This window comes from Mus musculus, chromosome 6 (genome assembly GCF_000001635.26).
Source record: "Mus musculus strain C57BL/6J chromosome 6, GRCm38.p6 C57BL/6J".
Lineage (NCBI taxonomy): Eukaryota > Metazoa > Chordata > Mammalia > Rodentia > Muridae > Mus > Mus musculus.
The window spans coordinates 40,561,778-40,573,892 of record NC_000072.6 but is presented as its reverse complement, the minus strand read 5'-3'; the positions used below and the strand labels follow the sequence as shown (position 1 = coordinate 40,573,892).

General features: G+C 42.8%; 1 protein-coding gene across 2 annotated transcripts; it reads right to left on the bottom strand.

Moving 5' to 3' along the window:
• Nucleotides 1-1,388: 1,388 nt before the first annotated feature.
• On the bottom strand, nt 1,389-4,741 carry Olfr460 (olfactory receptor 460). Of its 2 annotated transcripts, XM_006506142.2 has the most exons (3): nt 4,126-4,741; nt 3,253-3,355; nt 1,389-2,535 (listed from the first exon to the last, which is right to left on the bottom strand). In XM_006506142.2, the coding sequence occupies exon 3, from the start codon at nt 2,503-2,505 to the stop codon at nt 1,561-1,563; it is 945 nt and encodes a 314-aa protein (XP_006506205.1). In that variant the 5' UTR covers nt 2,506-2,535; nt 3,253-3,355; nt 4,126-4,741; the 3' UTR covers nt 1,389-1,560. The 2 variants fall into 2 exon arrangements, with proteins under 2 accessions (XP_006506205.1, NP_666495.1); NM_146383.1 differs by lacking the exons at nt 3,253-3,355; nt 4,126-4,741 and having other exon boundaries at nt 1,561-2,505.
• Between the last annotated feature and the right edge of the window lie 7,374 nt (nt 4,742-12,115).

Genomic DNA, 12,115 nt, shown 5'->3' with positions numbered 1-12,115 from the left:
GACAGCTGGACAACTGAATGGAAAACTTTTGATTATCTTGAGTAAGGGAAAACTGAGAACCCAAGAGTACACTGTAGAACTGGAACCACCAAAAGAGGAACTCAGAGATAAGTGGGGAAGCACAGCAGAAGGGGGATGAGAAAAATGAAGAACAGAAGCAAAGGAGGCATTACAGACCTGGAGAAAATGAGGACTGAGCATCCCAGAGAGGAACAGAGGCGGCCTCCTCTTCAGCCCTGTGTACTGCGTCCCTCAGCCCAGGGTGATGGGAAGCCCAGCCCTCTTCTCATTCTATCTTCATCACCCAACTCCTTTGTGGCAACAGTAGGATCTGGGTGATAATGCAGCTCTTATCTGGGCGATAATTCCCCAGCTCTTTCTCTAACACCTCAAGAAAGCTCCCCAATTAGGAAAGTGATTGCTAGGTCTCAGGTAGTCCATATGTCTAGGAGTGAGCTCAGGCTGGACTATGCAAGGATTTCTGGTGTCTAGATAAACATCAGCATTCCTCAGGAACTTGTAAACTGATTCCCATTCTGCCTGAAGGAGTCATTTCCCTGACCTCTGGCAAAAGGGATATTATGGCTTGTATATAGTACCCATGCTGGCCTCCAGATTCCCTCAGTCCCTACTAACAAGTACTTGTACGTTTCAAAACCTGCACTGGTCTTCCCGCTCACCTGAGCACACTCATCCTTCTCATACTCCACATGATTCCTCACCCCACACACTTTTTCCGTGGCCATCATCTTACTCCCTTGCTGTTCTCACTATTCTCTCTCTTGTTATGCTCAATTCTCCATCTCCTGTTATATCCTCTATGTTCTCCTACTTTTCTAACCCCAGCCATACCCCGTCTGTTTCCTTTTCTCTCTGCTCTGGACCCATCCAGATACCTTTGGATATATTCATATTCTCTCTCCCTCTCCCTCTCCCTCTCTCTCTTTCTTATTCAAAATAAAAACCTTCCCCCTTAACAATGGAACAGCCTTGTCAACAATTTCTAAACTATGCCCTCCTGTGTGGTTTTAAATTTTCCCATAAAGAAAAACAGGACAGATACACAGATGAACTCAGGACTGTGGCAGGATGCAGAAGACCTATACAAATTCAAACCAGAATATGAAATCCCAGCACAAAGTCAAGGGAAGGGAACACAAAATCCCACTCTTAGCGGAGAAGCTATTTGCAACTGATAGCTTCTGGGAAAGGAAAGATTGATTTTCTTCAATGGAGTGACACTTGGTGTATCAACCACACTCCACAGCAGGCACCAAGCTCAGGAGTGGATAATCAGCACAGATAAGACACGGTGGGTTTTTAGTTGATTTTGTTGTTTTGTTTTGTTTTGTTTTTAAGAGAAAAGGAATATGAAGTTGGGTGGGTGGGGGAGGGGGAGAATCTGGTAATATAATAAAAAAAAATGTGATCACAATTTAGTCTTTGAACACAGATTATTTGATAATGATGGTGATTGTGGTGTACCTCGGAGATGGTCTTCTCAGATTATTCCAGGATTTGTAACATGTGTTTTGGCCATGTAGATACCTCAGGATAAGACTAGCTCTTGAAGAAGTGGTAGCAGCGTTTCACTCCATCCCGAAGGGCTTCTATGACTTTGTCATTACGGAGTGTGAAGATGAAAGGGTTGAGGAAAGGAGTTACGATCGAAATCATCAAGGAAACCACCCTATTGTAGTCGGCTGCCTGGGTCTGCTTGGGTTTCACATAGAGGAACAAGCAGCAGCCGTAGCCAATGACGACGCAGGTGAAGTGGGAGGCACAGGTGGAGAAGGCTTTCCTCCGGCCAGAAGCTGAGGGGATCTTGAGGATGGTGGCAATGATGTAGGTGTAGGAGACAATTGTGGGGATCAGAGAACCAAAAAGAACAAAGACTGCCATTAGAAAAAGGATAAACTCTATGAAAATAGTATTATTGCAGGATAATTTGAGCAACTGGCCTCGGTCACAGAAGAAATTATCCACCACATTTGATTTGCAGTAGTTAAGGTGAAATGTGGCATAAACTGGCCAGATTTGAAAAAGGAACCCAAAGACCCATGACACAATTACCACAGAGTTGCAGGTGCGACTGTTCATGATGACACTGTACCTCAAAGGGTTACAGACAGCTACATAACGATCCACGGCCATTGCTCCAAGCAAAGAAAACTCCGTGGTCCCCAGAGCAAGTTGCAGAAAAAGTTGGGCAACACACCCAGCCAAAGATATACTTTGCATTCCAGGGAGCAGCAGCCCCCAGAGCATCACGGGCACAATAACAGTTGTAACCAGGATTTCCAGGATGGAGAGGTGAACAAGGAAGAAATACATGGGGGACTGAAGACGTTTATCAACACAGACGATCACAATGATGACCGTGTTTCCCACTAAGGTCACTAAGTAAAAAAAGCAGAAGGTAGCAAAAAGGATGTGGCGTAGGTTTACAGAGCCAGGAAAACCAACAAGATAAAATTCAGTGGCACTAGTGTGATTCCCCAACATTTAGTTCTGAGTCCTTGTTCCTTGTGAAACCTAGAGAGCAAAAGAGAGAAAAGGACAATATTTCTCACCTCAGAATTATTGAAGCTATTACCAGATTCAAAACAAACAAACAAACCATCCCCTTGCAGTCCTTACCTCCACAGCATGGCTGTTATTTCTATCCAAAGTTGTTGTTAAATGTTTAAGGAATCCCATATGTATGAATTCATATATTCAAGTATATGTGGATATATAATAAAAATGTGCAGGCTCAAATGAATAAGTGCTAATCATCAATACCACAACATTTACATCATAAATAGGAAACTCACCCACTATAACCTTTGTCTCTCAACATGATAGAAATCCTCCTACATTCTGCTGTGATCAGTCGTCATCACACTACTTCCCTGATCACGGTCTGCTCAATGATAGTACCTCTTGCCTGCAATTGGGTCCCAATCTTACAAATGCCTGCTGCACTTCAATGATTTTTAAGTACTGGTCAATCTGACTTAGATGGGCTCTTTGTATCCTTTACATCCTCCAAACACAGGCTCTATTTCCGTTGTGTTCATTTGAAAGTTTCCACCTCTGCAATACAGATCAGTTATGGGGTGTGGCTAGGAAGTAGAATCTACACAGGATACTGTCATAAGACATGGCTTTTTCTGAAAGAAAGTATTATATCTTCCTCTGACTCTGGGCTTGCTCCCTGAACTCCACTTTTTTTTTTTTCATATAATGAAAGGTATCCCTACCTCTTACCTTACTGAATAAGTTTTCTGCAAGCAAGCAAGGAAGAGGTCAGACTGAGTGAGGGGGGTCAAACTTTAATCTTCAATTTCCATCTGTCCTGAGAAGTCTTCACCTGGGACCAGAAGGCAAGAAAATAACTGGAGCAGAGAGCATTTCCTACCTCCCCTTTGGGTCTCAAGCTCTATTTTCCATGAGAGATAGGACCTCAGATGACTAGTGTACGAGTCTAACCCACCACTGATGCTCAGTCCCACCAAACAGCTTCAAATATGGCACATCAACTCTACTGTGACTGCCTGTTTCCTCCACAGTCCCGAGGGGGGGGAAGAAAACACCAGAATGCACCAATGGGTAGCCTGGGTTCCTTCTCTCACCTCATTCAGATCTTTGCACAAATGTCTGTTCCTCCCAGCCTTTCATTTAGAGAAACCCCATTTTCTTGAAAGCAGCACAGCACACCTCTGCTACCCTCCACTGGGCTGTACTTTCCTTATCACTGCTCTTACTGGTAAGATCTACCATCAAATCATGTTTGCTTGCTTACAAGTATGGCCTCAGAACCCCACATTTAGTTAACACTTTCCCAGCTTATCCTTCCTACACTGTCTCTCATTTGTATTGCCCGTGTCAAGAAAAGAGTTTTATGCCATACGAACTCGGTGGTTTTTTAAATAAGAATGCCAACAAATAGAGGTGAGGACATGGGGACTGGCTGGCATGATTTTGTAGATCTTCCAGTCCTAGACCTCTACAGAATGGTGGGCAGATCAAAGAATGGGGAGAAGAGAGAGGTGGGATTTGGGAAGCACTTTGTATCAACCCTGCACAGAGACAGATAGCTATTTCTCTGCAAAGGAGGAAGATGTGTGACTCCAGACTCACCCTTTGTACAGCTCCTCAGTTTCTCTTCAGTGTATCTGGGTCCTTAGAAGGTGACAAGCCAAGCACTTCCATGATGGTGCTTTACTGTTCTGTAGCTCACAGCCCCTGGAAGACATCTCCAGACAAGGGACACAACTAGAAAATTCATTGCCTTTCCAGGGACTACCCACACTGACAATCTCCTGGCTAGTCCAGACCGAAGGCAATAAGACAGAACCAGCGGCTCCTTTTCCCATTCATAAGGAAGAACACTGTCCACGCACAGTGAAGCTTAAGCAAACATCCAGCAATCATGTTGTTATGGAAAGTTCACTTGTCTCCTTCTCTTATATTCTCTGCTTCCTTCTATCTTTCCTATATCTGCCCCCAAGGAAAGTTAGCTATCCACTAAGGTACAATTTCTAAAAGTTCAAAGATACACAAGGGATACTGGCAAAGAAAAGCTGAACAGAACTTTCATCCTTCTCTCTGGAGGCTAATCAACTTCTGGAAGCCTGAAAAGTCATTTAGTCAGGAAACTTGAAGCTTTCCTCATCAGGAACTTCTGAATCCCCAGGTTAGTTTCTCTCAGGCTCTAAGTTATGAACACACAACCAAGGATGGGAAGTGACAACCTCCTCATCAGATCTGCACCTATCATTGATGCAGTTTAGTCCAACAGACCCTCAGCCACACCAGGCTAGTGCTCTCGCTATGAGCTCCTATAGGAATATCAAAACCCATAATCACAAAATGAACTGCCAAGACTTGTCTCTGTGTCTCTGTACTAGAAACCCACTTTCCCAGCTGGTCTCCATCTCCCGTCAGATATACTATACCTGAAGTTGTGTGCATTATGGTAAGAAAAAACAAATTGGAGAGAACTGCCCCCCTATTTAAGCATCATACTCTGTTAGTGTCAGAGATCATGGAGTCTCTCCAGCATACACACTTTCCAATGGAAGCCACTCAGCTCAGCCATGCAATTTGTGAGTCTTCTCAGGCTATGCCTACCTGCCTGAATTAAGGAGTAAAATATAAAGAAATAGTATTTGGAAGTGACAGAAAATATTATATAAAAATGAAGACGTCTCAAATGCTGGGTAAATGAAAAAATTACATTTAAAATATTACTTTTAGGACTGGGAGGTAGCTCATGGGGAAAGCGCTCACTGCACAACCATAAGAACCTGAGCTCAGAGCCTTAAAACCCAGGTAAAAAGGGTGTGATTTGTAGTCTGAGTCTATCATCCCAGAACCAGAGGACTCCTGAGCTTGCTAGCCAGCCAATCTAGCCAATCAGTATGCTCCAGGCACAGTGAAAGAGTCTGTCTTAAAAAAACATTAAGATGAATACCAGAAGAAGATACACAATGCTAATCTCTCACCTCTATATGAACAGGCATAAATAAGCACATCCAAATCAATGCATGCATATGCCATACACACACACACACACACACATACACACATACACACACACACACATACATATACACACACATACACACACATACATATACACACACATACACAAACACATACACACACACATACACACACACATACACACACACATACACACACACACATACACTTACACACACACATACACACATACATACACACACATACACTTACACACACACATACACACACATACACACACACAGAGTAATCTTTGTTTTTACAATTTGTGAAACATATACCATTTTTTCAAGTAACTAGTGTAGATTATAGTTTTAAAACAAAATTGTATTGATCAAGCAGAAACCTCTGCCCTGTCTCATGTGCCCTCCATTGCCCAGACCACAGATCTTCCTGAATCCCAGAGGCCTGCTGCCAGCAGGGACTACCAGAGGGTCTGCTGCCAGCAGGGACTACAAGGCCTACAAATACCAAGGACAACCAGATGGCTAAAGGCCAGCATAAGAACACAATAAACAAGAGCCAAGACAATATAGCACCACCAGAGTTCATCTATCTTACTACAAAAAGCCCTGAATATTCTAACACAGCTGAAGCACTAGAAAATAACATTAAATCCAATCTTACAAAGATGATAGAAGATTTTAAAGAGGAAATAAATAAATCCCTTAAAGAAACACAGGAAAATATGTTCACCAAAACTATATCCAAAATATATAACGAACTCAAAAAATTAGACACCATCAAACCAGAAAACTGAAAATAGTTCTACCTGAAGACCCAACTATACCACTCCTGGACATCTACCCAAAAGATGCTCCACCACCTCACAAAGACATTTATTCAACTATGTTCATAGCAGCTTTATTCATAATAGCCAGAAGCTGGAAACAACCCAGGTGTCCCTCAACCAAAGAATAGATACATAAAATGTGGTTCATTTATGCAACAGAATGCTAGTCAACTATTAAAAACAAGGACATCATGAATTTTTGCAGGCAAATGGATGAAAATAGAAAATATCATCCTGAGTGAGGTAACTTAGACCCAAAAAAACCATGCATGGTATGTACTCACTGATAAGTGGATATTAGCCAAAAAGTACAGGATACCCAAGCTACACTCCACAGACCCAAAGAAATTAAATAAAAAGGAAGGCCCGAGCAAGGATGCTTTAATCTTAATTAGAAGGGGGAATAAAATCGTCATAAAAGGCAGATGGATGGAAGGAACTAGGTGGGAGAGGAGATTGGAAAGGAGTATGGGGGTTTCAGGATTGGTGAGACACAGGAAAGAAGGCCAGAAGGCCAGGAAAATGCATGGAAATTGGGGGCTGGTGAGGTTGTGGGGCTGGGGACATCTTAAGATGTTCCAGGAAGGGGGAGGCTCCCAGTAGTCTATTGGGGGTGACTTTATGTGAGATTCCTAGCAGTTGGGGAGATGGAATCTGAAGTGACCCACCTCCTTTAGCCAGACAGGGTCCCAATAAAGTGATAAGGACACCAAACTACTCACAAAACTTTTGACATAAAATCTGTCCTGTCTACAAGAAATACAGGGACAAAGATGGAGCAGAGACTGAGGTAATGGCCAACAAGTAACTGGCCCAGCTTGAGACTCATCCCATTGGCAAACACCAACCCCTGACACTATTAACGATACTCCGTTTTGCTTTTAGACAGGAGTGTAGCATAACTGTTCTCTGAGAGTTTCCACCCAGTAACTGACTGAAACAAATGCAGAGACCCACAGCCAAACACTGGCTGGAGCTCAGTGAGTCTAATAAAAAGAGTTGGGGGAAGGACTGAAGGTCCCAGAGGGAATAAGAACTCCACAGGAAGACCAACAAAGTCAACTAGCCTGGACCCTTGGGGGTTCACAGAGACTGAACCACTAAACAAAGAGCATGCATGGGTTGGACCTAGGCCCCCCATGTATGTAGCAAAAGTGCAGCTCAGTTTTCATGTGTATCCCCCAACAACTGTAGCAGGGACTATCTTTAAAACTGTTGCCTGCCTATGAATCATATACCCCTAACTGGAGCTATCTTGTCCGGCCTCAATGGGAGAGAATGTGCCTATCTCTACAGAGACTTGATACTCCAGGGTTGGGGGTGGGGGAATACCCAGGGGAGTTTCCACCCTGTCAGAGGAGAAAGGAATGGGGGCTGGGAGAGGGACTGTATGAGGGAATGACCAAGATGGATGGATGGATGGATAGAGATAGATAGATAGATAGATAGATAGATAGATAGATAGATAGACAGACAGACAGATAAATGGAAAAATAAAAACAAGGAAATCATGAAGCTTCCAGGCAAATGGACAGAACTGGAAAATATCATCCCAAATGAGGTAATTCAGACTCAGAAAGACACACACTATATAGAGTCACTTATTAACCACAAAGGACAGGATAACCTCACTATAATCTATAGATACAAAGAAGCTATGTAATAAAGAGGGTCCAAGGGAAGATTAGTGAGTCTCACTCAAAAGAGGAAATTTTAAAATAGACATCTGGAGTAGATGAAGGGAGGAAACTGGGAGGGGCAGGGGGCTTGGAGAGGGAAAGGGTGGAGATCAGGTGTGGGGAGGGGAGAGCTGGGAGAGAGAACAGAAGTCAGGGGGAAGATCTGGTACCTGGAGAAAAACTCCCAGGAGTCTTTGGGGGTGACTGTACCTGAGACTCCTAGCAGCAGAGGATATGGATCCTGAAGAGGCTACCTCCTGTAGCTAGTCAGGACTTCCTGTGGTGGGAGGAAGAAACCAACCCACCCACAAAATCTTCAACCCAAAATTTGTCCTGCCTACAAGAAGCGCAGGGATAAAGATGGAGAAGAGAGCGAGAGAATAGCCAAACAATGACTGGCCCAACTTGAGACTCATTCCATGAGAAAGCCAACCCCTGAGACTTTTAATGATATTTAGCTATGCCTGAAGACAGGAGCCTAGCATAATTGTGTCCTGAGAGGCTTCATCCAGCAGTGGATGAAAACAAATGCAGACACCCACCGCCAAACAATAGGCAGAGCATGAGGAGTCTAGTGGAAGAGTAGGGGAAGGAATGAGGGAGCCAGAGTGGTTAAGGACATTACAAGAAGACCTACAGAGTAAACTAACCTTGGCCCATCTGAGCTAACCTGAACCACCAATCAAAGAGCATGCATGGCCTGGACCTAAGGTTACACATATGTAACAGAAGTACAACTTATTCTGCATGTGGAAATAATTGGTGTTCAGGCTGTCTCTGACTATTACCTGCCTTTGGATTCCTTTCCTGGAGCTGGGCTGTCTTGTCTGGCCTCCGTGGGTGAGGATGTGTTTATTCCTGTTGCAGCTTGATGTACCAGGGTGGGTGGGTACCCATAGAGGGCCTCCCATTCTCTGAAGAGAAGAGGCGGGATAAATGAAGAGGGAAAGGTATAAGGGTAGAACTGGGAGGAGAGGGGAAGGGGGAAGGAAATGTGTTGATTTTGTGAGGGCCTTTATTCAGGCAGCATACCTGTTGACTTCATGAGTGTCTTCTATCATAGCCAGAGAACATTGTTTCACCCTGGTCCTCCCTGACCTCTGACTCCTACAATCTTTCCTTGTTCTGCAATGATTCCTGGGTCTTGCAAAGGAAAGAATGTGATATAGATGTCCCATTTGTGACTGAGCACTTAACAGACACTGACTTTCTTTGCTTTGAAAAATTGTGACTTCCTTTGTCAACCACTGTACACAACACACACAAAAAAAATTCTCTAATGAGGTCTCAGAGATTGGTGAATATATGATGATAGAGATATAAATTTAGAAGGTTGTTTGCTATACGTTCATTTAGCAAAATAATAGTAGAAACTTCACCCCTGAGGCCTTTATCTCTCCAATCACAGGTTCCTGGATATATTTAAAGTAACAAGCATGTTTTCTTTCTATAGAGATGCCTTAAATCCAATGATGTTCATACCACTATTGAATCCATGAACATATCTTGTCATGCTGGCCTTTATTTGTAACTCAAAGGGTTCACAAGCTGGGTAAGATGACTGATGATGGCTTATAACCCCCCAAGCACCCTACACATCACCTACCTTAAATACTACAAATACCTATCTACTATACTACCTACTATAAATCTTCCTAGAAGGAAGAAAAATCCAAGGCCAGTACCAAGGCATTTTAACATGGTGGGGGAAGGGATGAAAAACTCCTGCTCCTAACTAAGGAGCTTCTGATAATTTATGGCTGCTGAAAGAAGAATCGGCTTTTCTTTAAAAATGCAGCCCCAATATTAGGCATAAAGCACAGGACAACCATGCTACAATCCACAGAGGCAAAGAAACTAAGAAACAAGGAAGGCTCAAGGAGGAATTTTGAATCTCACTGAGAAGGGAATTAGACATTGTGGGTAAATGGGAGAATGGATGAAGATGACATTGGGGATGAAAACAGGAGGAATCAGGTGGGGAGAACAGAATAATAAGATAGAGACTGGGATGGGGGTGATATCTCTGGGATAAACTGGAAAGTCTTGAGCAATGAAAACTCCTAGAAATCTATGACTATGACCCTAGCTAAGATTCCTAGCGATGAGGGAAATGGAGCCTGAACCTGCCATCTACTGTAACCAGGCAAGACTTCCAATGGAGGGACTGGGGCACCAGCACAGTCACAAAACCTTAGACCTACACTTTGTCCTACCTATAAGATGTGCTGGCATAAAGTCGAAGCAGAAATTGAGAGAGTGGCCAACCAATGACTGACCCAATTTGAGGACCATTCCATGAAAAAAAAGCCCACCCCAGATGCAGCTAATGACATTCTGCTATACTTGCATACAGGAGTCTAGCAGAATTGTCATCAGAGAGGCTTCACCCAGCAACTGATTGAAACAGATGCAGAGACTGACAGCCAAACATTAGGTGGAGCTTTGAGGATCTTTGGAAGAGGAGAAAGATTGATTGTAGGAGTCAAAGGGGTCAAGACCACAAGAAAACCCAGTCAACTAATCTAGGTTCACAGGGGCTCGTAGAGACTGAACTACCAATAAGGGAGTCTGCATGGGCCTGACCTAGGCCATCCACACATATGTTATAGTTGTGTAGCTTGGTCTTCACTTGGGACTCCTAAATTGAGAGCCGAGGATGTATGTCTTTGACTACATTGCCTGCCTTTGGGACCTATGCCGTGACAGCTTGATATGCATGGATCCTCTCCCATTTTCTGAAGAGAAATGGAGGGAGCATAGGTTGGGAGGTGGGGGGCTGAGAGGAAAAGGGGGAACTTTGGTCAGATTGTAAAAGTAATTAATTGATTGATTGATTGATTGATTGATTGATTTAAAAAGAGTGTAGTCACTGATAGTCAACCAGGATCTAGTGAGTGACTCCATACCTATGAGGTAGTATTCATGTAGTATTTTCTGTCACCTTCAAATGTTTCCTCGTTGTGTTGAGTCCTCAGTTCAGGCAGGTCAGGGCCATAGCACATGAAGATTTACAAAAGAAATGCACAGCTGAGCATTGGACTCACTGGGTTATTAAAATGGCATGAAGTTTCTAAGAGAATGATAAGGTATATCTTGGAGGAATTAAGGTGAGAACTAAAAGGAGAGTATGATCAGAGTATATTGTATTCATGTATGAAATTATAAAGGAATTAATAAAATACTATGTATTTTGAAATAAAATTGTACAAAGTGACATATTATAAAATATTATTGCCCCCCATTCCCTCATAGTAAGGTATCCACCAGAAAATACTACTTGTACATAAATTTAAGCCAATAGAAAGTCTTTATTAGACAGCAGGCTATTACACTAGGTGTTCAGGATCCCAGTATAACCCCAAACCTTTCTCAGGGTGCTATTTTAAGCACACAAAAAACACATCCTGTGTTGACACAACTCAGTTTTCAAAAACAGTTAGCCAAAAGTAGAACTACAGAAGCCAAAAAGCAAGGTAAGTGCATTTAGAGACTATCCCAGGACCATGGAGTTTGATGGACTAGGTCTTTGTTTTTATTTTGGCAAATAGTGCTGTCTACATGATGAGATTTGTAGCCTCAATGGTACTTTCATAGTGGTGTAAGTTGTGCTAAGGTCTAGGGCCTGTTACACCCTGTGCTTGATCCTCTTGATATGTTCATGATATGGGACTAGAACATCTGCAGGCAATGTGGACACAGTCATATGTGGATACAGATGGAGAACTATATATGTATAGATATGAGTATAAGCATGAAATAAACTTTTCCAAATTTACCAGTTGCATTCCCATCACACTTAAATTGATATTTAATAAATATCAGTATATTATAGCTATAATAATATTTATAAAACTAGTATACTACCCATAAACATTTCATTTCTTTCACATTTTACTGCCATAATGTTCTACTTTGTTTTCTGTTGCTGTGACAACACATTTATCAAAACCACTTGAGGAGTAAAGGGTTTACTTCAGCTTACATGCTTCCATATCACAGCCCATCACTGAGTGAAGTCAGGGCAAGAACTCAAAGCAGGAGCTTGAAGCAGATCCACAGAGGAACAGTGCTTGCTGACTTGCCCCTCGGCTCACACTCAGCCACTTTT